Here is a 23,644-nt window from a genome sequence, read left to right as displayed (position 1 = left end):
GTTCTTTCATGTCTTTGCCTTTATTGACTGGAAGGTAGAAAATATACAGTCAACTGGTGTATCCTCATCCATCAGATGTTTATTTCTATTATCAGTTTCTTTCCAAACAACTTAAATCAGAATTCAAAACCCCTCTAATTTTAAATTTCAAGTATTAATTACTTAATTGAGCTTTTCACGTTTTTCGAATTTGTTTTCCCTTCTTTGCTTTGTCCTGCCTGTGGAGGCAGAAGCTTTGCTCCCATCCCCCGTGTAGCACGTATAGCGAGTGGGGCGTGGACCGAGCCCCTCTTCTCCACTGCCCCCTCCCCGCCCAGCAGCAGGGGGATGCCAAGGCTGACTCTCACTGCCTTCATCTTTCTCATCTCAGAGACCTCCAGGCTGCATGCATGGTGCCAGTTTATAGGGTCTGTGAATTACAGCTGGCACTTGAGTGCCAAGACCTGTGAACCACAGTCGAGTTGGACTCTGTCAGCAGCAAGGGATGTGTTTCCTCAGGAAGAAGCTGGAACTGGGACAGCGCCAGTGACGGCCGCCGCTCTGGCCTCTGCCGTGAGCCGCCCGCATCTCCCATGACCCCATTTCCCTCCCAGCCTGCTCCCTCTACTTATTTTTAGTTTTTCTTCCCTGATAACTTGGTCTTCCATGGGGCTCTGGCTTACCCTGATGTCTTCTACTTTAACTTCTTATCAGACACTTCAGGGGTTTTTTTTGCAAGCTGCATTTGATGATGTCCTGAAAATATATTCTTGCTGGGAGATCCCATGGACAGAGGAGCCTGGCCGGCTACAGTCTAATAGGGTTGCAAAGAGTCAGACACGACTGAGCAACTAAGCACGCAAGCACACACAACCTTGTTTTACAAGCAACCGGCTTCTATGCCTTTCATGCTTTTCTTTTAAAATTTACATGAGACTGGGTAAGGTGGAGTAGAAGAAGGTGTGTCTGATAGATCTCACTCGGCTCCTTGCAACCAGCCGCATCCCAGGTGCTGACCTGCTGAGGCACGCCTGCCTGGCAGGGGGAGGGCGGGGGGTGGTCAGTCGCCCTCTAGGGAAACCCCTTCCGCAGGGCTGTTCTCTTCAGGAGAGGTATGGACGAGAACAAGGCAGACTTGGACAGCCCAGCACAAACCACCTTGCTCCTCCCTACTCAGGTCAGAGTTAACTGTTTACCGACTGAATTTACCCAGGTGAACTGCTATCCTGATTCCATCTCTAAAGGGCCTAAGTGATGATGTAAGGTGACCTTGAAACCCAGTCAGAGATTCTCTCTCTGGGAGGCTGGTGGGTTTTGTTTGGTTTCCTTCAGATAGTGCCGGCTCTTGCTGTCGGTGATTTTGAAGTTGCCATCAGATCCTCGAGCTTCTCCTGGGACCTGTGCCCTGGATACCTGCCTCTCCCAGGAGTTCTGTCATGAGTCACAAAAGCGTAACTATCAAGTATCTCCTCTGGATCAGGCATTGTGGTTGGCCCTGAGAACACAAAGCAGACACAACTCCTACCTTGTTGGAGTTTAAGTCTAATAGGAGTGCTCAGTCGCTTAGAGTCATATCCGACTCTTTGCAGCCCCATGGACTGTAGCCCACTGGGCTACTCTGTCCATGAAATTTTCCAGGCAAGAATACCAGAGTGGGGTACCACTTCCTATTCCAGGGGAATCGTCCCATCCCAAGGATCTCCTGCATTGGCAGGTGGATTCTTTACCACTAGCGCCACCTAGGAAGCCCTCTAATAGGAGAAGCAGTCATTAAATAAATCACTCGATACCGCTCCAGTTGATGGGTGCTGTGTGGAGGGTGTTTGGGTCCTGTCGCCTCCCTGCATGGCCACATTTAAGCTGAGACCTAAAGGATGTTAGACTCAGTCACTCAAAGGAGAAGGGGGAGGAGTTTCAGCAGAGGGAATGCCGCCCAATCACGCTCTGTGGTAATGTCTAGAACACTGCCTTGTTCCTGAGAATGTTGAGAGTGGCCATGCCTGGGCAGTTTTTTGTTTTTTTTTTTCATATATTTATACAGTCATTTGCTTTACTTTTTAGATTCCACGTGTCAGCAATGACATAGACTATTTGTCTTTCTGTCTGTGAGCATTCTTAAATGATCACTCCCGTGCGATCATGAGCTCCTCTAGAGCAGGGACCTCCAGTGCAGGGCTTATCACTCTCGTGTTCAGTCGCTCAGTCGGGTCTGACTCTTTGCGACCCCATGGACTGTAGCCTGCCAGGCTCCTCTGTTCATGGGATTCTCCAGGCAGGAACACTGGAGTGGGTTGCCATTTCCTCCTCCAGGGATCTTCCCGACCCAGGGATCGAACCCGGGTCTCCTGTGTCTTCTGAATTGCAGGTGAATTCTCCACCCACTGAGACATCCAGGAAGCAACAGGGCTCATGGTAGGCACTTAGTAAGTCTGTATCTAGTAATAAAAGGGGTTGGTCATGGACAGTCTTTGAGCTACTTTCTGTTAGACCTTCTTTATATTAAAATATGACACACAGCTCATGAAAATATCTGCAGTGACTTGATTTATCGACAGCAGCTTCCCCAGCGAGACTGGCTGGTGGTCGCCCTTGGAGAAGGCTCTTTGCCAGGCCCACACATCCTCGCCCTGCCTTCCCTGCTGTTCTCTGCACTGTGCTCCTTACCCTGTTGGCTTGGCCTGGAGTTAGAGAACCTGGTCAGTGGGACATGGAAGCCGTGTCCAGGAGTGTTTTATCTGGGCTTCTACAAAGATGAAGGCTCCTCACAGCTTTGGTGAATCACAAAGCAGGCCATCCACTCTCTATACTTGGGAGGGTCTTGTGCATAAGTGAGGTTTCCAGGTAACTAAAGGTGTGCATACTCAAACTTCTTCAGTCATACCTAATTTAAGCATTCTGATTTTCAGCATATTAGGCATTTCCGTGTATTTCTAGAAGAAAATTCTTTTTTTTCTCCTTTATAACAGGCTTAAAAGATATGTTGCCATCAAGGCCTCTTGAGTGTGTGTATGACTTGGTACCTCTCGCTGATGACTTCCGGCACCCAAAGACAGACAGACAGAAATTTTATAGTCTTCCCTGTTTGCTACTTTGTAATTAGGAGATTGGTTGAAACTTGTTGCTGTTAGCTTGCCTGTATAACCCCTTGCCTTTTTCTCACCTCTTGGTCCCAATAAAATGTAAAGTTGGAAACCATATAACCAGGTTTTATTTACTTGTTCCTGTATTTGTTTAAACAGTTGTTCCTTCCCCAAATACATGTTCTGCCAAGTATTGTAATAAGCGCAGAGCTTACAGAGCAGAGAGTGATGAGTTCTTGCCCCCCAAGAGCCAGGGGATGGGGGGACTGCGGTGGAGAATTGGGCCAGCGGGAGCACCTGCACCAGACGAGCTGTTCAGAGGAAGAGGGCGTGGCTGGGCCTCAGCAGTGGCTCTGAATTTCTAAACCCGTGAAGTGTGTAAACTTCATTGCTTACACCTTGTGACTTCTGTTTTGGCTACAGAAGTCCTTTTCTATGTCTGTCAAGTTCTAGATAGGGAGAGCCTATTTTAAGCTGGACTTCAGGTAGATGAGGTCTTGCCGGACATCTGTGGTCTTTTAGTTTTGCCAGTTTCTGTCATTATTAGTGATGCTGCTGAATAACTTGGTTACTGTCTTAATCCCCAGGCTTCCCTGTTGTAAAGGCATATCTTCCTCCCATTAAAAGCAACTTACGGAATAACGACTTGACATGTGTTGCTATCTGCTTCTCCAAAAACCTCTCAATGTCTTAGAGTCAGTTGATGAAACTTCCCTGGATCAGTTAAGTGTACTACAAAACGGTGATTTTTTTCTATAGCATTTCTTTAGCAATTTCCTAGCTGTCAGTGTTCTGTAAAGATCTTTAGATCCTTCCTCTCTACTCCCCTCATCGTGGACTAGATTTTTGTTTATTCAGTGCATTGTAATACAATTACAGCCATTTTTCTTTTTGGTTAGCAAAATGGTCTGAGTGTGGCTAGGTGGGAGCCCCTTCAGTCTGACCCCTGTCTCCTTGACCTTAATTCTTGAGCACATCCTTGCTCTTTGACATAAGATGTTCCAGGCCCACCCCTGGAGTCAGCCGTATCTCAAGAAGCCCTTTTATTGCAGAATAACATTTAGAAGCCGGACTTAGGCACCAAGAGTGCCCATTGCTACAGAGATGTCATGGCTCCTAGAGTCTTTTAATGGCTGAAACTAGGGTATTAAAAGAGGAAAAAATAGACATTTTCATCGATATTTCTCCTAAGGGATTACTTTGTTATAAGAGCGGTATTAGAAATTCAATTATGATGATGCTTGGAGCTTATCAGAGAACCTTTCCTTCTTAAAAAAAAAAAGAAAAGAAACAAGTTAAAATCCCTTTGTGTCTGCTATTCTCATCTCTCTGGAGGAAGAAAGGACAACTGCATTAATCTCATGTCACTTGAGGGAAAAACTGCTCAGAAGGGTTAAGTTGTCCAGGACACTCTCATTTTATCACATGCACTCTTCCTAAGTGTGTTTGTGCTACTTCTGTGCTGGGAGGGATTTCCCAGGTGGCATGAGTGGTAAAGAGCCCACCTGCCAATGCAGAAGATGTAAGAGTCGAGGGTTCCATCCCTGGGTCGGGAAGATACCCTGGAGAAAGAAGTGGCAATCCACTCCAGTATTCTTGCCTGGAAAATCCCATGGACAGAGGAGCCCGGTGGGCTACCGTCCATACGATCGCACGGAGTCAGACACAACCAGTGCAACTTAATCCACACACTGTGCTGGGAAAGGGAGGCCAGCAGTTATCTCTTATATGTTTTAGTAAATTCCTTTTGTTATCATAGTTTTGCTGTCAACCAAAAAAGCATTTCTCATGTTGCCAGTGCTCATAATTTATTCTGGTTACTTTCAGGTGCGGCTAAATCCAGTCCAGCATCTAAACCAGGATCCACACCTTCTCGTCCCTCATCAGCCAAAAGGGCTTCGTCCAGCGGCTCAGCATCCAAATCTGATAAAGACTTAGAAACGCAGGTCATACAGCTTAATGAACAGGTAACTCAGCATCCGCTGCCCAGTCTGTGGCAGCAGTGACGGGTGTGAGGGCGAGGTGAGCAGACCTCTCTGGGCCTGGGATAGGGGAGGGGAGGGAGCCAGCGGCTTCAATCGAGTCAGAATGAAAGGAACTAGTGGGCCAGATAAAATCAGTGGCCTGTTGTCAATAAAAGATGTTAAGTCACCAATCTCACAGCTGCCCATTGAAAGAACAGCTTCCCAGGTGGCTCAGTGGTAAAGAATCCACCTGCCAAGCAGCGGATGTGGATTCAGTCCTTGGGTTGGGAAGATCCCCTGGAGAAGGAAATGGCAACCCCCTCTAGTATTCTGGCTTGGGAAATCCAATGGACAGAGGAACCTGGCGGGCTACAGTCTATAGGGTCGCAAAGAGTCAGACACAACTGAGCGACTACCAACAACAAAAATACATTGAGACAGGAGGACAGATGAGAAGGCCTCAGGTAAATGCAAGCGGGCAGGCTAACCACCCTCCATCCGCACCCCACAGACACACACCTCAGTGCTGTTAGGAGCTCCAGGTTGGACCACGGCCACTTTGAGCCAGTCTAGATTGTGTTACAGGCATCAAGGGTTAGTCTCCCTCCCTTCCTCCTTTCTTTCAGCAACTATCGGTTAAGCCTGTTCGATGTGACAGACACTATGCTTGATGCTGATCGTATAGTGGCAGCAAGACAGAGAACTTCCCTTCCCTCGCTGAACCTACAGACAGACACACAGACAGACACCACCAGCTGTTTCACCAGCAAAAGCCAAACACCGAGCCCTTCCCACAGGAGTGAAAGTAGACAGGAGCACTGAACCCAGGAGCGGGGGGATCAGAAAGGCCACAGTGAATTAGGACTTTTCTTTTTTATCTAATATCCCTGGGATTGCAGTAATCTATCTCTGCTGTCTTTGAAATATTCAATATGAAAGCTTACATATGCTTCCTAACCAACAATAGCTAACTTTGCCTAAGTGTATACATAGCTTAAGGGGCTTTCCAGATGGCGCTAGTGGTAAAGAACCTGCCTGCCAACGCAGGAGAGACACTGGTTCAATCCCTCGGTCAGGAAGATCCCATGGAGGAGGGCATGGCAACCCACTCCAGTATTCTTGCCTGGACAATCCCATGGACAGAGGAGCCTGGCAGGCTTCAGTCCATAGCGTTTCAAATAGCTGGACATGACTGAAGCTACTTAGCACAGCACAGCATGCATAGTTTAAAAGTTATGACGTACATCAAACTCTCACTGAGGGCACCCAAAGCCAGTGCTCTCTAATAGTCTGGAGGGATGGAGTTGGGAGGGAAATGGTGGGGAGAGGGTGGGGACACATGTATGCCTGTGGCTGATTCATGTTGATGTAGGACAAAAATCATCACACTATTGTAAAGTATATCCTCCAATTTAAAGAAAGAAAAAAAAAAAAGCTTACTCTAATTGCAAACTTCAAAACAAAAAAGTAATATGACAACTGGGAGCTCAGGACCCAGTGTAGAAAACACCCATCCTTGCCCTGAGTTGGGAGGAGAGTCTTTTATCCCAGCTACCCTGACCCCTGGGCTTTCCTGGTTGCTCAGCTGGTAAAAAATCTGCCTGCAAGGCTGGAGACCCCAGTTTGATTCCTGGGTTGGGAAGAGCCCCTGGAGAAGGGATAGGCTACCCACTCCAGTATTCTAGCCCGGAAATCCCCATGGACAGAGAAGCCTGGTGGGCTACATTTCATGGAATCGCAAAGAGTTGGACAAACTGAGCGATTAAGCACACAAGCACACCCCCACCGCTGGGACTGGAACCTTTATTCCAGGTCCTCGGGCTGTTCCCAGCCACTCACTGGGCCAGTCCTGGTGATTAATCTGATTCTTGATGAGCCAGCAAGAGTCTGGAAACAGTTTTTGAGATAATTGTATATTTGCAAACAAGGACCTGGTTAAACAGCCAGCAGTTGCTTAACGAGGGTGTTTCCTTACAATTCTGAACACTTTAATGAAAAAGGTAAAACCTTAAGTCATCCGGTGGGTAGGACTTTGGTTTTGAAACTGTGGAAAGTTCTAATTACCTGCTGATTCTTAGTGTGAGCCCTTATACCATGTCCCTAATGAGTTCTTCCTGAATAGGAGGTGGTTAGGCCAGCGCTAATTAGCCTGGGGCCACGTGCCTGAGGCTCTACCGAAGAGGGTCAGGCGTGGGTCTGTAATACCTTAGATTTATACCCCTTTCTCCTTCAGTTCAGTTCAGTTCAGTTGCTCAGTCGTGTCCAACTCTTTGCGACCCCATGAATCGCAGCACGCCAGGCCTCCCTGTCCATCACCAACTCCCAGAGTTCACTCAAACTCACGTCCATCGAGTCAGTGATGCCATCCAGCCATCTCATCCTCTGTCGTCCCCTTCTCCTCCTGCCCCCAATCTCTCCCAGCATCAGAGTCTTTTCCAATGAGTCAACTCTTCGCATGAAGTAGCCAAACTATTGGAGTTTCAGCTTTAGCATCAGTCCTTCCAAAGAAATCCCAGGGCTGATCTCCTTTAGAATGGACTGGTTGGATCTCCTTGCAGTCCAAGGGACTCTCAAGAATCTTCTCCAACACCACGGTTCAAAAGCATCAATTCTTCGGCTCTCAGCTTTCTTCACAGTCCAACTCTCACACCCATACATGACCACTGGAAAAACCATAGCCTTGACTAGACGGACCTTTGTTGGCAAAGTAATGTCTCTGCTTTTGACTATGCTATCTAGGTTGGTCATAACTTTCCTTCCAAGGAGTACGCGTCTTTTAATTTCATGGCTGCAGTCACCATCTGCAGTGATTTTGGAGCCCCAAAAAAATAAAGTCTGACACTGTTTCCACTGTTTCCCCATCTATTTCCCATGAAGTGATAGGACCAGATGCCATGATCTCAGTTTTCTGAATGTTGAGCTTTAAGCCAACTTTTTCACTCTCCTCTTTCACTTTCATCAAGAGGCTTTTGAGTTCCTCTTCACTTTCTGCCATAAGGGTGGTGTCATCTGCATATCTGAGGTTATTGATATTTCTCCTAGCAGTCTTGATTCCAGTTTGTGCCTTATCTAGCCTGGCATTTTGCATGATGTACTCTGCATATAAGTTAAATAAGCAGGGTGACAGTATGCAGCCTTGACGTACTCCTTTTCCTATTTGGAACCAGTCTGTTGTTCCATGTCCAGTTCTAACTGTGGCTTCCTGACCTGCATATAGGTTTCTCAAGAGGCAGGTCAGGTGGTCTGGTATTCCCATCTCTTTCAGAATTTTCCACAGTTTATTGTGAGCCACACAGTCACAGGCTTTGGCATAGTCAATAAAGCAGAAATAGATGTTTTTCTGGAACTCTCTTGCTTTTTCCATGATCCAGCAGATGTTGGCAATTTGATCTCTCATTCCTCTGCCTTTTCTAAAACCAGCTTGAACATCAGAAAGTTCTTGGTTCACATATTGCTGAAGCCTGGCTTGGAGAATTTTGAGCATTACTTTACTAGCATGTGAGATGAGTGCAATTGTGCAGTAGTTTGAGCATTCTTTGGCATTGCCTTTCTTTGGGATTGGAATGAAAACTGACCTTTTCCAGTCCTGTGGCCACTGCTGAGTTTTCCGAGTTTGCTGGCATATTGAGTACAGCACTTTCACAGCATCATCTTTCAGGATTTGAAATAGCTCAACTGGAATTCCATCACCTCCACTAGCTTTGTTCGTAGTGATGCTTTCTAAGGCCCACTTGACTTCACATTCCAGGATGTCTGGCTCTAGGTCAGTGATCACACCATCGTGATTATCTGGGTTGTGAAGATCTTTTTTGTACAGTTCTTCTGTGTATTCTTGCCACCTCTTCTTAATATCTTCTGCTTCTGTTAGGTCCATACCATTTCTGTCCTTTATTGAGCCCATCTTTGCATGAAATGTCCCCTTTGTATCTCTGATTTTCTTAAAGAGATCTCTAGTCTTTCTCATTCTATTGTTTTCCTCTATTTCTTTGCAATGATTGCTGAGGAAGGCTTTCTTATCTCTTCTTGCTATTCTTTGGAACTCTGCATTCAGATGCTTATATCTTTCCTTTTCACCTTTGCTTTTCACTTCTCTTCTTTTCACAGCTATTTGTAAGGCTTCCCCAGACAGCCATTTTGCTTTTTTGCATTTCTTTTCCATGGGGATGGTCTTGATCCCTGTCTCCTGTACAGTGTCACGAACCTCAGTCCATAGTTCATCAGGCACTCTATCTATCAGATCTAGGCCCCTAAATCTATTTCTCACTTCCACTGTATAATCATAAGGGATTTGATTTAGGTCATACCTGAATGGTCTAGTGGTTTTCCCTACTTTCTTCAATTTAAGTCTGAATTTGGCAATAAAGGATTCATGATCTGAGCCACAGTCAGCTCCCAGTCTTGTTTTTGCTGACTATATAGAGCTTCTCCATCTTTGGCTGCAAAGAATATAATCAGTCTGATTTCAGTGTTGATGATGTGGTGATGATCATGTGTAGAGTCTTCTCTTGTTTTGTTGAAAGAGGGTGTTTGCTATGACCAGTGCGTTCTCTTGGCAAAACTCTGTTAGCCTTTGCCCTGCTTCATTCTGTACTCCAAGGCCAAATTTGCCTGTTACTCCAGGTGTTTCTTGACTTCCTACTTTTGCATTCCAGTCCCCTATAATGAAAAGGACATCTTTTTTGGGTGTTAGTTCTAAAAGGTCTTGTAGGTCTTCATAGAACCGTTCGACCTTTCTCCTTAGAAACTCAGATTCTCTTAATAGCTTTATTATCTCATGCTTCTTCATCATCATCTACCTCTACCACACCTAAGTTCCCAACCCTCTAACCCAAAGTAGAACCGCCTGGAAACCTTGGATCCCACCTGCCCCTCTGGCTGTACAGCCTGCGCCTACCAGCCCCACTTCTTCTCCTGGGGCTGGTTCTAGGCTCCCAAGAGCGCACCCAGAGCCCCAGCGCCCTGGGGGCCCATGCTCTCTGCAATGCATCAGCCAAACCATGCATGCTCAGTCACTAAGTCGTGTCTAGTTCTTTTGCAACTCCATAGTCTATAGCCACCAGCCTCCTCTGTCCATGGGATTTCCCAAGCAAGAATACCGGAGTGGGTAGCCATTTCCTACTCTAGGGGATCTTCCCGACCCAGAGATCAAACCCACGTTTCCTGCATTGGCAGGTGGATTCTTTACCACTGAGCCACCAGGGAAACTAAAACTGTCCTTCTATTCATAACACCACTCTCAAGAAGACAGAACAGAGAGAAGTACGTTTCAGTGGTCTTCCTCCCCCTGGCTGTAATTCCTCCATTCAGAGGCCTCACCCCCGGGCTGCCCCCAGTGCCCACACGTGGAGGAGCATTGTGCCCATACCTCCATCTGTCCCTGTACCTCCGTCTATCCCCCAGTGGGAAGGTTGGATACCTCCTACCTTGTGAGCCTTCATTCACCACCTGCTTACTGAGCACCTGTACTTCCAAGGCTATGTTAGTGCTCCCTCCATTTTCTGTCCCCAGAGCCTACAAGGTGCCCCCCTGAAGCTGGTGGGGAGCCTCACACAGGCATCGCTGTGTTGGAACTGAGGACAGGAAGACAAGGAAGGGCCGAGTGACAGTGCCCAAGCCAAAGAGCGAATAGCAGTGGTAATAGACAAGGTGACAAGTGCCATGGACTTGAAGAATTCTCACGTACTTGGTCTTGTGCCTTGACGTGGGCAGTCTCCCATGATGCTCTGAAAGCACCGCTGTGCCAGACGGTGTCAGTGATAGAGATGAATCAGGGGAGGAAAAGACATGACTGAAATAATCAGGGGCTGCGGGGTGGGGTCCCTGCCATGCTTGGGGACCACGGAGCGAGGAGAGTGGGCCTGGTTAGCCCTTGCAGACCCTGTCTGTGGCTCAGACAGGAAAGCTGGACAGATCTGCAGTGTGTGGACACCGGGGTGGTGGAGAATCGGGAGAAGAGAACTTGACTCTCTTCCAGGCTGCATCCCTAGCATTTGCCCCCCTACCGTTCAGGCTCCTGCTCTGACACATTGGAGTGGGACTGTGAAAATGGCGTCCCCTTCGCCAACTGATCTTTCACCGGGTAATTTAGCTCCTGTTGTTTTTATCAGGGAATGTTTATAGCTGCACATATTACTTGATGCACCTGGAATAGCCACACGGGCCGACCTGGGCTGGGTGTTTCTACGGAGCCTCAGCTCTTGATTCACTGCACAGACCACACCAGGCAAGAGGCAGACGAGCCTGTGGTTTCCATGGGGTAGAGGCATCCAGAGCCCTTTCTTGCCTGGTCCAGGGGAAGGGGACCTGGCAGCCAGCAGATTCCTGAACTCCACAGAGCCGTCCACTGGCAGCAGTGCAGGCTTGAGATGGACCTGTGGTCACATCTGGGGAGGAGGATGCCAGAGTCAAGAGGGTTTTCTTTTTTTTTTTTCTGGAATTCAGGGAACTGGGTCACCTTCAGTTTTTACAAATGTCCATGGACAGAGGAGCCTGGTGGGCTACAGTCCATGGGGTCACAAAGAGTCGGACATGACTGAGCACAAGCCACAGTGCCACAGTATTATCAGAAAGAAGAGTTATAGTCAGAAGCTGGTGATCCTCCGTTGCCTTTTTGGTTTTTGTTATTTATTTATTTGGCTGCACTGGGTGTTCGTTGCCACGTGCAGCGTCTTTAGTTGCAGCATTTAAACTCTTAGTTGCGGCCTGTGCAGCCTAGTTCCCTGACCAGGGATTGAACTCTGGCCCCCTGCATTGGGAGCATGGAGTGTTAGCCACTGGACCCACCAGGGAAGTCCCTCCTCCTCTGCTTTGTGAGCAGCTGCATGAGGGCGTCAGTGGGGTTAACTCTGAGGAAAACCCCTACCCTTGAGTCTTGCTGGATGGATTCAGGTTTGCCGGGTGCATGAGGAGAGGGCCACTTTCAATGAATCAGTAACTCCAAACAGCTAAACATGCAAAGGCCTGGTGTTACTAGAAACAGAGAGATTTTCCATTCCAAGTATTATCTTTGAAAACCTGTTAAGGGTAATTTTCATATACTGAGAGAGAGGTTACACCTGAGGAGGACCGTGAAAGACCTAGTTTACTTTTACAGATGTTCTTTGCATAAATGTATAACTGCTCAAAGGGTTTAAAAAAAATTGAGGGATTCTCCGAGAATAGGAAGGGGTGATAGTTTGGGCCTGTGTGGGGTTGCTGGCCCTGCAGCCTGGAATTTGAGACCAGGTCTGTCTACACGCCCTTCCGGGTTTCTTCAGCCCAGGTGATGGCTCTGTCAGACTCAGCCTTATAACTTGCCCCCTTCTCTTTACCAGTGTGAGAAGCTGGGAGGCCCCTGAACCAGCACCAAGGGAGAAAAAAGGAAATGGGGACTGTTCTGCTGAGGGAAGGGGCTTCCACACTATCTCCTTTCCTGTGATGAGCTCAAAGCGAGACCTAGAGGAATTGAGGCAGCTCCACTCGACCTGCTGTTAGCCTGACCCAGTTTTCCCTGTGCAGCCAAGCCCCTGGCTCCCCGTAGAAGCATTTGTCCAGTTTGGGTCAGGGGCTGGGGCTCCAAAGCTGAGGGCAGCTCTCCATGCAAGTGACGTGAAGAAAGAAAGGAGGGTCCATAGCCGCTCCCTGATGCTACCCCCTCCCCCATGCCCTCTAATCCCCCTCCCTGTAGAGGACCAACGAGTTGGGGGGGACGGTGTGCCCCAGCCCATGTCAATGGGAAAGGAAACCTGACTTGGAGCCCAGGTGGAACTGTCTCCTGATGAAGGATCCCCAGGCCTGACGTCATTATAAATGTTCAGCTGACAGGAGTGACAGACGTACTGCTGCAGTTGGGTTCCCGGCCCCAGGCTCAGGCTCCAAACAGCCCCTTGTCTCTCTCCCCGGACTTGCCCATCCGTTTCTGTTGCACATCTGTCATTTTTGCACGTCTGTCTTTTCAGGTTTTGCATCCTTATACACAGGCATGCTTGGTCACTTTTTTCTTAATGCTGTATTTTTTGAGGGTTTTCTTTTCCACCTTCCCCACCCTCGCCAGGTACATTCGTTAAAACTTGCCCTCGAAGGCGTGGAAAAAGAAAGGGATTTCTACTTCGGAAAGTTGAGAGAGATTGAGCTCCTGTGCCAGGAACACGGGCAGGAAAACGACGACCTCGTGCAGCGACTAATGGAAGTCCTCTACGCTTCGGATGAACACGTGAGTGTGAGCAGAGCTCGGATGCTCATGGTCTAGAGTGATGCTCTTGGTCACGGCACAGTGATGGCTGTACCTTCAGAGACTGCCCCGGGGGCTCAGTGAGCTCGGCCGGGGCACGTGATGTTTCCAGAGGGTTCAGCATGACCCTCACCCGCTGACCCTGCCGAGGGGACTTGCATTCCTAAATCCTGGAAGAGAGGCGTGGACGTCCCCAGTCGTGGGGGGGCGGGGCCTTGGGTTGAGAGAAACAGGCTTGCACAGCCTAAGTGGTTTTCAGCTCCCCGAGCAAATGAGCAGTAAGAGTGTGGGTAGAGATTCTTCTCTCTTCATGACGGAGCAGGGCGTGGTGAAAGGAAGCAGTAATGTAGATGATGCTCTTCCCGTCCCCGTCAGCCCCAGGGCCGTCTGGTTTTGCCTTCCTGGCTGGTTGTCTTGGTTACTCATTGCCAGCATAGAGTAGCATCATGGGACAGCCTTCTGTGGGCAGATACTCCTGGATGGCCTCCTTCGCGGGGAGGCCCGGGGTTGCTCCCCATGAGTGAATGTGCTGAGGGGGTACCCAGGCGGTGGCTCCATCTGGGGATGGGAAGCAGGCGTGCGAAGTAGCGGAGGAACAGGAGTCTTGGGAACAAGGCAGGGAAGGGGCAGGATGAACGGCAGAGCCCAAGGCAGGAAAAGCCCCCCGGCAGCGGGACTGGGAGCCCAGTGGGGCTTCGCCTTCTGGAGGGCAGCGATGTGGACCGCAGGGAAGACGGGCCCCCGGCTGTGGTGGACGGCAGGGGAGCCGGACCCCCCGGGGGCGGCGTGGACGGCAGAGGAGCCAGGCCCCCCGGGGGCTCTGTGCGGGGCTGGGGAGCCGGGCCCCCCAGACAGTGTGGACGGCAGGGGATCTGGGCCCCCTGGGTGCCGTGGACAACAGGGGAGCCAGGCGGGTGGTAGGGGTCCTTCTGCCAGTGTCTCTGCACCACCCAGAGTGGCGTTTCCATGACATTCTGTGTGTATAGACTGCTTTGTCATCCATCAGGCACTAGATGAATTATGGTTATTGTCTTCACAAGCTTGTTTGAGGCAGAACCTGATGAGGTCTGTGTGGTTCCGTGAGCCAGAGTGAACCGTGTGCTGTCATCCAGGGTGGTGCCTGCTCACGGGAGCAGGGCATCTTGCACAATGGAACCTTCCTACCACGCCGCCAGAAGGAGAAAAAGCCTTCTGCTCCTGACCTCCAGCCAGATCTTGTCCTAAGAAGGAGTCCTTGTGTAAGAGCACCAACAAGCAAACTCCAAATGAAGGCTTGGCAGGGCCTCCGATTTCCTGGCTAATGATATTAGGGCTGGCCGTGGGCAGGAGCTCTTTGCTCCGTGGGCAGGAACTCTCTCTCAGGGGAGAGAGTTCAGGGGTGTCTTCCTCCATGACTACACTCTCAGCTTCTGTTAGACCATTTCTACCACCACCACCCCCTGCCCCCAGCACACACACCAGCACCAGCTTGCTGAGGTCTGGCTTCAGCGAGCCATTCTGCAGAGTATAGGCAATGAACACACACCCTGCCTCCCCGCAAAGAAGTAATATTTCAATACATCATCAGTCATTGGGGCTAATGGGTTTATTAGCAAGGCCTTTCCACAGGCTCTTGGGATGGGATATAAGGGGGAAGAGCCAAGGGCTTTACATGTGTCAGCTCCTTTAATTCTCCAGAGAATTAAGCAGATACAGGTGTTATCCCATTTTACAGATGAGAGAAACTAAGGCAGCAGAGAGATTAAAGAACATTCCCAAGCAAATAAGGATCATAATTTGCTTTTGAACTTGAGCGCTGGGTTCATGCCCTCCCTTCTGCAAGCCTGAGCCACTTTTTAAACAGGGAATATTTTAAATAGGAAAGCCTTTTAAATAGGAACAGTTGTGATAGCTGACATTGCACATTTAGTACGTGCTAGATACTACATTCGTGTTCTAAATACATTTCTCACCACATCCTTTTACGTCGTGTGAGTACTATTACTTACCTCTGTATCACAGATATAAAATTACTTGTCCAGTGATCCACCCTTAATATGCTCCGTCACTACCCAGGTTTCTCTAACTCAAAGCCCCAAAATCTTAAGGATTGTGTTCCCACTTCTCAGTGTATTGGGTGCCATGGGCAAGGGCAGAAGTAAAGGCGGTACCACGTAGGGGAACTACAGGATAGGCTTTGTCTAATTGACAATATTGAGTGGCCCGTGTTCTGTATGTGAAGCAGGAATTAGTCAAAGTCCTCCCTGGGTTTTCTCAAACAACTCCCATCATCTCGTTTTGTTGTTTGGCACCTTCAAAAGTATCATTCTGGCCGCTGGGCTTCCTGTTAATTCAGCATCCATCGAGAACGTCCATTTTCTTCTGGCTGGCAGCATCCAGACCCACCTTTGTTGTTCTGGTGTCATCAGAGAGGGAGAAACGTGGTCGGGAGGAGAGAGAGATGGCAGCCTTGCTGCCGGGTGTGTGTTGGGAAGCATCTGAAGTCCAGGAAGAGATTTAGAGGCAGTAACCAGGCCGCTGGAATCTAGAAGATAGACAATACAAAGTACGTGTGTGGGTGACCAGAGCAAAATCTTCAAACCCAGTTGCTGCCGTCATTTTTCTCATTCCAGGATAACTTCTCATGCAACTCTGGGTCTGGACAGCTCCAAAAGAAAAACTTCAGGCTTTGCTGAGTGTTCCATAGAGGATCAGCTGGAATATGCCAGGTGTCCTTGTTTAAAATGTGACAGGACCCATTTTTTTTTAAACTTTGATTTCTGTATAGAAAGATGGGGGTGACTGCTGTGTGCCCGGACATTGCAGGGGATTCTCCTTACTGCACACACGTGTACACATGACACTTCCTAGCAGTGGACGGTGAGGGGTTCAGGAGTGGTCATCCTGCTCTGCTCCCTGCTTGTCTTCCTAGAGGTTCACAGAACCATCCTGGACACCCTAGACCCACCGAGGTTTGCCTCCCTCCCTGAGCATAACGAATCCTATTTTTGTGGCCGCCTCCCAGCTTATCCAGGTTCTACCATTAAGGGAGTGAGCCTTTAAAAAGCATCCACTTGGGCTTCCCTGGTGGCTCAGTGGTAAAGAAATCTACCTGTCAATGCAGGAGACATGGGTTCGATCCCTGATCTGGGAAGACCCCACATGTCTCACAGCAACTAAACCCGTGCATCGCAACTATTGAGCCTGTGCTCTAGAGCCCCTGCTCCACAGCAAGAGAAGTCGCCAGTATGAGCAGCCTGTGCACCTCAGCTAGGGAGCTTGCACATAGCAGCCAAGTCCCAGTGCAGCCAGAAACAAAAAAAATTTTTTTTTTAAAAAGCTTCCACCCTTGGCCAGGAAAGGTGTCAGTTGGGGAACAATGTGCTCAGCACCTTCAAACGCAGTTGCTGCCTTAATTTTTCTCATTCCAGGATAACTTCTCATGCAACTCTGGGTCTGGACAGCTCCAAAAGAAACATTTCAGGCTGTGCTGAGTGTTCTGTAGAGGATCTGCTGGAATATGCCAGGTGCCCTTGTTTAGAATGTGACAGTATACTGCACCCGCCCCAAAAGCTCCAGAAGCCTCTTTCCCCCCACTGTGCTTCACCCTGACAGTGCGTCCTGTTTTCAGGCCATTCACACACTTGAGTCCTGGCTGGACGTGCAGCCACGGTGCATATGGTGTCTGGGAAAAAAATGCCAGCACTTTATTCCTGTCGCTGCTGGCCTGACTTCTGTGCACCCCCGAGAGGCGGAGATTTGTGGTTGCCTTCCTCCTGGAAGTGGGAGAGGTGCTGAGGAATCCGAGGCCGCACCGAGGGTCTGCTCGGCAGTTAACCACGGACGGACCCTGCATCGGCACTGCAGGCGGAGAGGTCTCCTCCCTCAGCCTTTATTTCACCTTGGCTGGTCTTTGACTCTTATAGTCCAGCCAATCCTAGAATAACATGTTTGGAAGATGTAGACATGCAGATGAGTTTGGAGTGTAAAAGTAAACAGAGGCAGTTCACTTTGCAGTCATAGAAACCTCAGGGAAGTTTCCAGAGCAGATGGCCAGCTTGCTGTCCAGTTCCTGTCTTGATGATTCTCATCGTCTTTAATACTTGGCTTGGGGCCACAGGTGTCGGGGCTTAGTCCTTGCGTAGCTGCTGCCCCGCGCTTCTGTCAGCAGAGGGTCACCTGCTAATACAGAGGCGCGTGTTTCCTGCGGTCCTGTCCCGGAAGCCACTTTGGGTGGAATGGCTTAAGCTACCTCCCCAGCTCCGCCCACGTCTTTTGGATTCAGCCTGCATTTCTCTCACTGGACGCAGCATTGGGTGTGTAGAAGGCAGACACAGCCCCTGCCTTCGCAGAGCTTGCCGCCCTGGCGAGAGGGAGAGAGAATGCGGACACCGCCGACTGGAATATGTCAGGCTGTGATCAATGCGGTGATGGAGACATAAATAAACTTGTGTGGGGCGCACATAAAGACAGCCTGGAGGGACAGGCCGGGACTTCACAGAGAAGATGACATTTGTGTTGGATGTTGAAAGATGACAAGGAATGTGACCAGTTGCAGAGCTCAGGACGGGGGAGTGCTTTTTCTGCAGAGGAAACAGCACGAACAAAGCGGAGGAAAGAACAGCCGGATGCGCTGGTGTAGGAACAGCAGATGAGCCTCCATCTAGGAAGGTGGGAGCCGCCCACAGTAGCCTGGAGCCCCCTCCAGGGCTGACTTGCGGCTCGCTTCTCCTTCTGTTGATCATTGAAAGAATGAGGAACTCCAAAGCAGCCGCTGACAGCTAATCATTTAGGAAGTGGTGATGGACTGACATCCAAATGTTAGACTTAATTAAGCAGGTGGCGCCCCAGTGCTTGAGTCACGTATTTGACCTTGGTTTCGCCTGGCTGCCTCCTCTCCTGTGTGTTTGAGTTCCTCCCTCTTGCATGGGGCAGAAGAGAAAGATCATCTTTGAGCGTGAGCGCCTCCATGGCACAGCGGGCTGGGAGCTCCCCATGGTGTCGTGTGATGGGTGTGTCCTGCCAGGCTTTCAGGGCACCTTCATTTGCACCCAAGGTGTTAGCAATCCTTTGGTAGTGCAGGACGTTTGTTCTTTACACCCGCGTTACCCAGTAAGAAGAGTGCTCTGGGGTCCGAGGCTCCTGCCGATGAGATGTGTGACCTCATAGGGGCGCCCCGTGAGTGAGGGGCTGCCCTCGGCCAGCTGGAGACCCGAGGCCTAGGCCAAGACACCACACCTACCCCCTTGGTCAGCAAGTGTGGAAAGCAGGCCTGGGGAGGGGCCTAACCCAGTGAGTGGGTTTCTGGGCCCGCCACTGGTGTGACAGGCCCATGGTTCCTTGAATCCACCTCTTCTGACTTCCAGTCCGGGATTAAATCCGTCATCCCACAGTTGAGGGATTAAATCTGTCATCTCACAGTTGACTCCCAGTCCTGGTGTGAGCAGACAGGATTTTCTGTAAACTGTCAAATAGAGCCTCATTTCTGCGATCTTCCCACCAACTGCCTAACATTCACAAAAACAGTTGTGTAAGAAAAGCACACTTGAAACCAGCTGAAGTCTGGGTGATGTGACATGGAAGCAGCTAACTCTTTAAAGTTAGGATGATGAATCAAACAAGATCTCTAACCCCTGGGGGACTCAGAGGCTCAGAGTCCAGCTGGAGCCGTCGAGTAGAGTCAGCTTGAGTCTGCATGTCAGCCTTGTAGCCAGACAGTGGAGGCAGACACACAGAGACACACACACACAGACACCCAGAGAGCTGCATTGTGCACCCTGATGGAAGCATGAGTCATGGATGTAAAGCTCAGAGGAGCGACCCATTCTGGGGTGAAGGCAGTAAGAGAGGCGTGGGGAGGAGTGTGCAGCAGAGCAGACACGGGGGTCCCTGGTCCACCACCCCCGGTCACCTCCCAGGAGCAGGACTTCCCTTCTTTACTCCCGGACTGGAGGCGGCCAGTGGCTCCTCCTCCCTGTCTGATCCCAGCAGGGGTGCTCTTCTGCTCCCGGGAGGGTGCCTCTGTCCGTGAGGCCCTAACTCTATGCAGAGCAGAGGAGTACAGAGGTATGAGGAGCATGCTGCGGGGCAGGCCTGGGGAGGAACTGGCAGGGCCTGGAGTAAAGGAGGGCTCAGGGCTCGGAGGTCAAAGGACACGGCGGCTAAGGGATTAAGGAGCAAGGGGTCCCAAAGGACAGCAGATGTGGGCAGAGAGGAGGATTGGGGTCTTCATGCTTCAGAGGTGGAGCCGAGTTGGGTGTGATGATAGGTGTGGTTGTAGGGAGACTGAATATTTTATGTGTTATCTTGACCCCAGTCCAGCCAGGGATGGTGCTAGATTTGAACCTAAGTCTTCAGTATGGCATCATTTTCTCTTCCTGTTGTAGAAAAGATTACTTTTTTAAAAATCTTTTTTACTTCTAAAATATATTCCAATGAGTTTTCTCCTTTCAAGAAAAAAATAATCACAGCTCACACTTCTGTGCCAAACACTGTTCTAGGCACTTTACCTATGCTAACTCAGAGCCCTCTGTCGAATTCAGTGACTCCATTGATTAACTGATCAGTGACACCCATTGAAAACTCGATTCAATGGGCACTTTTGGTCTGTTGCCCATTTTACAGAGGAGAAAACCAAGGCACCCAGCAGTTAAGTCACCTGAAGTCACTCAGCTTGTAAATAATGGATCTGGGATATGAACTCCAGGTCCATGCTTATAACCTTGACATTAATGCTGCCTCTCAGAAGACAAGTGGCACGTGACCTTGGCTGATAGTCTGGGTCATCTGTTGTGGCACCCTATCTGATGTCCTCCTCCTGACACATGTGCACAAGAGTTGTACACATGTGCGGTCTGACACAGATGGATGAGGCCCTGTCCCAATTTCTGGAGCCTCAGGATCCACAAGGCTCAAGACAAGCAAGATTACAAATCAAAGTTTTACAGCCAAGGCATAATAAGCAAAACATTGCAGGAAGAAGGAAAGAGAATCCTGCCTCTGGGGTCTGTGGACATGATCCTGCTGTATTTGAGTTGGATCTTGAGAGATATGTCCTGGGCTAAAGGGAATAGGGCCAGACAGGAAGGAAGTGGGCAAAGTGTGAGAACACGAGTGTGTGTGTGTGTCCCAGCGGGTGCTCCCGACTGCATTGCAAGGCGTTGTGCATTCTGGAGGCAGCAGTTGGCCTTGCTGATCAGCAGCACTCCCTCTGTTTGAGTAACAAAGAGCTGATTATTATTTGAGAGGTCGGAAAATTAAAAGATTTACAGGTGTGATTGACCAAGGTTGGTATTCCCCCGGGTTGGTATTCACAATGTATTTCCCTGGGTTAAAGGCAAGTAGTAAATAGGTCCTTTGGAACCAAGTGGAGGAACACCTCAACCATCAAAAATAAGCAAAAAATGCCTCACGTACCCAAAATAGATGGCTGGAAGGAGCTCAACTCCTGCGCTCCCTTGATGGAGAAACTGCCTGGCCGGGGGCAGCCCGGAACCGTGGCTGTCACCCTTTTCTTTAACCACTCTTGACAAGCTGCTGCTCCACATCAGAGGAGTAACAGGTTATAACAAAGGGTCTGCTTCAAGCAGACAGGCTACCAGGTGAGGAGGAAGACAGAGCAGGGCAGGAGACAGGAAGCCCTCAGTCACCCTCGGGGTCCTGGGGCTCAGTGCCCTGACACAGCAGGCTCACCCCTGGTTATCATAACACTCCCGGGTCCTTTGGTTTACTCTCTTACGGAGGGTGGGAAAGTATGTCATACGTTCTGTGAGGCTGTGCTTCCAAAGTGGACAGAAGGAAAATGCGGTGCACAAAGCCTACTGGCTGTGTTCTAGAAGGATCCGATTTTTGAAGGGGCTGGGGACGGGAAGGCGTCCCTCTGTGTGCCTTGGCTCCTGGGAGCAGGGAGGCTCGGCGTGACTCACTCCATGGAGACGCCGTGCTGTGCAGTCACAGCGGGGCCGGGGACACGGCGGGGCCGCCGGTCATCAGCTCCATCAGTTGAAACCTCCCCCTGGCCCCTCTCCCCTCCCCTGCAGGAGGGCCACCCAGAGGAGCCGGAAGCAGAGGAGCAAGTCCACGAACAGCAGCCCCAGCAGCAGGAAGAGTACTGAACCGTCCCGGCAGCTCTCCACACTTCCGTTTTGGTGGGAACTTCTCTTCCGGAGAATTGGAACACGTGTGGCCTCAAGCTCATCAGAAACCAGTTGTTCCCAGTCTGCTGTTACATCATCGCGCCAGTGCCCACGCCAGCACCGCCCTCGGTTCCCATTTCCTTTGCCAAGACACACTAGCCGCGGCCATGGGCGGCCTCCCCAAGACATCCCGGGGGCCACACACCTTCAACTTCCCCACTTGGCTGCTTGAGATTGGTTCTGCTCTTTGCATTTCTTTCCAGAACAACTTCTCCCCAACCCTACCACCACCACCACCACCACCACCATTCCCTTTTTATCCTGGTGTGAAACAATGGTAATTTGATATATGGTATTTATATTGGCATTTCTCAACTCAGTGTCACTAGATGTCACACACATTTGTGGTGCTTTGATGTTTGCAAGTCTAACCTCTGTGAACATAAATTTGGTCAAATAATAAATTGGAACAAAGGGAAAGAGATAACTTGATATGAAAGCCATATGACAGTGACTTGTTTCATGGGGAAAAACAGAGTCAGTTTCTCCCTCCACTCACAAACGAAAGGGAAGAAAAAAGGAATCAAAACTAGGACTTCAGGGCCTAGCAGTGTTCATCCATCAGCATGTTAGACAGCCACACAGTATGTTGTTAGTTTTGGAAGACATTCACTCAAGGAGAACAGCATCGCGACTTGGCCCTCCTACTGCGTGCCCCTGCCCCTGCCCTACCCAGGTTCTCATGCTGTTTTCTTTCTCAGGGTCCTCTTTGGTGGGCAGCCACTCTCCCCAAAAGCTGTCATCGGGGGTCTGCAGTCAGAGGGGGTCTGCACAGGCACAGGTCCTTCCTGCCTCTTCATGTGGGTTTTAGCCCCAACCCTGTCATCCACGCTAGGGGGTTCCTCTTAAAGCATGACTTCAGGGTGTGCAGCCCTGGGCGTGCCACACAATTGCTGGAAGGCCTGGAGTGACGACCTTATGATAGGAGTGTAAGCCCAAGGGAGAACCCTGCTTCTGAAGTCTGGTGTTGACACTGGAAAGACAGCACAGAAAAATCTGACTCCCAATGCCTTCTGGAATAAGGAATTCCCCCTCTTCAGTATGATGGCCCTGCTTGTCATTGACCTTCGCTAAACCGTGGCAATTCATAAATAGAGGAAACATGAATGAATTAAAAGCATTCCTTATTTTTTTTAAACTAATATTTGCACATTTTCTTAGTATCTTTCCAAATCTTTGCCTCCCCCCCCCCACCAACCGCCCCTTTGAAAGATGGTTTCCCTCCCTGGATCATTCATTTCACTTGGTTTCTAACTTTAGATTTTCTTTCACTTGTTATTTGACTTAGCAGGTGCAACAAAAAACAAACAAGTGTGGCGCCCCCCCCCCACTTTCCTCTTAACTGAAAAAGCTTCAAATAAATTTCTGAATTATGTCTCATAAAGCTTTGACATTTCTTTATTAACTGATGAAATATGAATTCTAAATTCTAGCTTTGAAGCTTTCCACCAAAAGGAGTCTTCTCAGATCTTTGGCGGCAGAGTGGTATTTATCGAGTTACACGTGAAAAGGATTGCTTGTATTTTTGAGGTTGTTTCAGACACTGCAGAAGTGGACAGCTGTTCCGTGGGGCTTGGTCTCCCTTTCTTCTCTCTCCTGCTTGCTCTGCACCTTGGCGACAGCCCGATTCTCTCAGGCTGGAATCCGGCCTGGCTCTCTGTGGTGACGTCCTTCCACACCTGGTCGCAGGGCGTGGTCGTGCTATACGCAGCTTCATGCTTCCCGGCATGTCCCCTCCCAATCGTGTCGCACTCACTGAGTTTCCTTTTTTTCAGACAGCTCTGGTGAAGAGGCACAATAAGTAGTTCCGTGCAGGTGACACGTCAGTGGTTCCCGGGCAGTTCTTTGAATGCCCTGGACACGTCAGTAACACCCGGTGCCAGGTAGGGCAGGACCCCCATTCTCCCATCATGAGGGTGATTACTGGGTAGTGTGCTTAAGCCTCGCCAGTGACCCTCAGCCACTCTGTTCCTCCCTAGATCCCCGACTTTCTTGGCTATTAACATACTGGCCAGACACCTGGCAAAGATAACTTTCGCCAGTCATCCTATTTCCGCTTCCTTCCTGGTGTCTTGGGGCAGACTCTTGGTTTATTTAGAGAGGAGCTATATACTCCCCTTTCTGTCTCCATCTGGGGCATCTTCCACCGCACGGGACATCACTGGTGCCTCGGGGTGTCTTTGACAGCTAACTTTCTCAGTCCTCTCTGGCTGCACCCCAGCCTCTAGTGCAGCTCAC

The 23,644-nt window shown here is 49.7% G+C and overlaps 1 protein-coding gene across 3 annotated transcripts in view; it reads left to right on the top strand.

Moving 5' to 3' along the window:
- The window catches only part of MAPRE2 (microtubule associated protein RP/EB family member 2), a 186,612-nt gene extending 164,053 nt beyond the window's left edge, over positions 1-22,559 (top strand). For all 3 annotated transcript variants that reach the window (XM_055559612.1, XM_055559611.1, XM_055559609.1), the window contains 3 exons: positions 4,887-5,026; positions 13,056-13,214; positions 21,251-22,559. In XM_055559612.1, coding sequence (XP_055415587.1) covers positions 4,887-5,026; positions 13,056-13,214; positions 21,251-21,325 — 374 coding nt within the window. In that variant the 3' untranslated portion in view covers positions 21,326-22,559. The remainder of the gene's footprint in view (positions 1-4,886; positions 5,027-13,055; positions 13,215-21,250) is intronic.
- Positions 22,560-23,644: the final 1,085 nt, after the last annotated feature.

The sequence above is a fragment of the Bubalus kerabau genome, chromosome 21, assembly GCF_029407905.1.
Source record: "Bubalus kerabau isolate K-KA32 ecotype Philippines breed swamp buffalo chromosome 21, PCC_UOA_SB_1v2, whole genome shotgun sequence".
NCBI lineage: Eukaryota > Metazoa > Chordata > Mammalia > Artiodactyla > Bovidae > Bubalus > Bubalus kerabau.
Note: the sequence above shows the minus strand (reverse complement) of the source record. Positions and strands in the feature narration are given on the sequence as shown.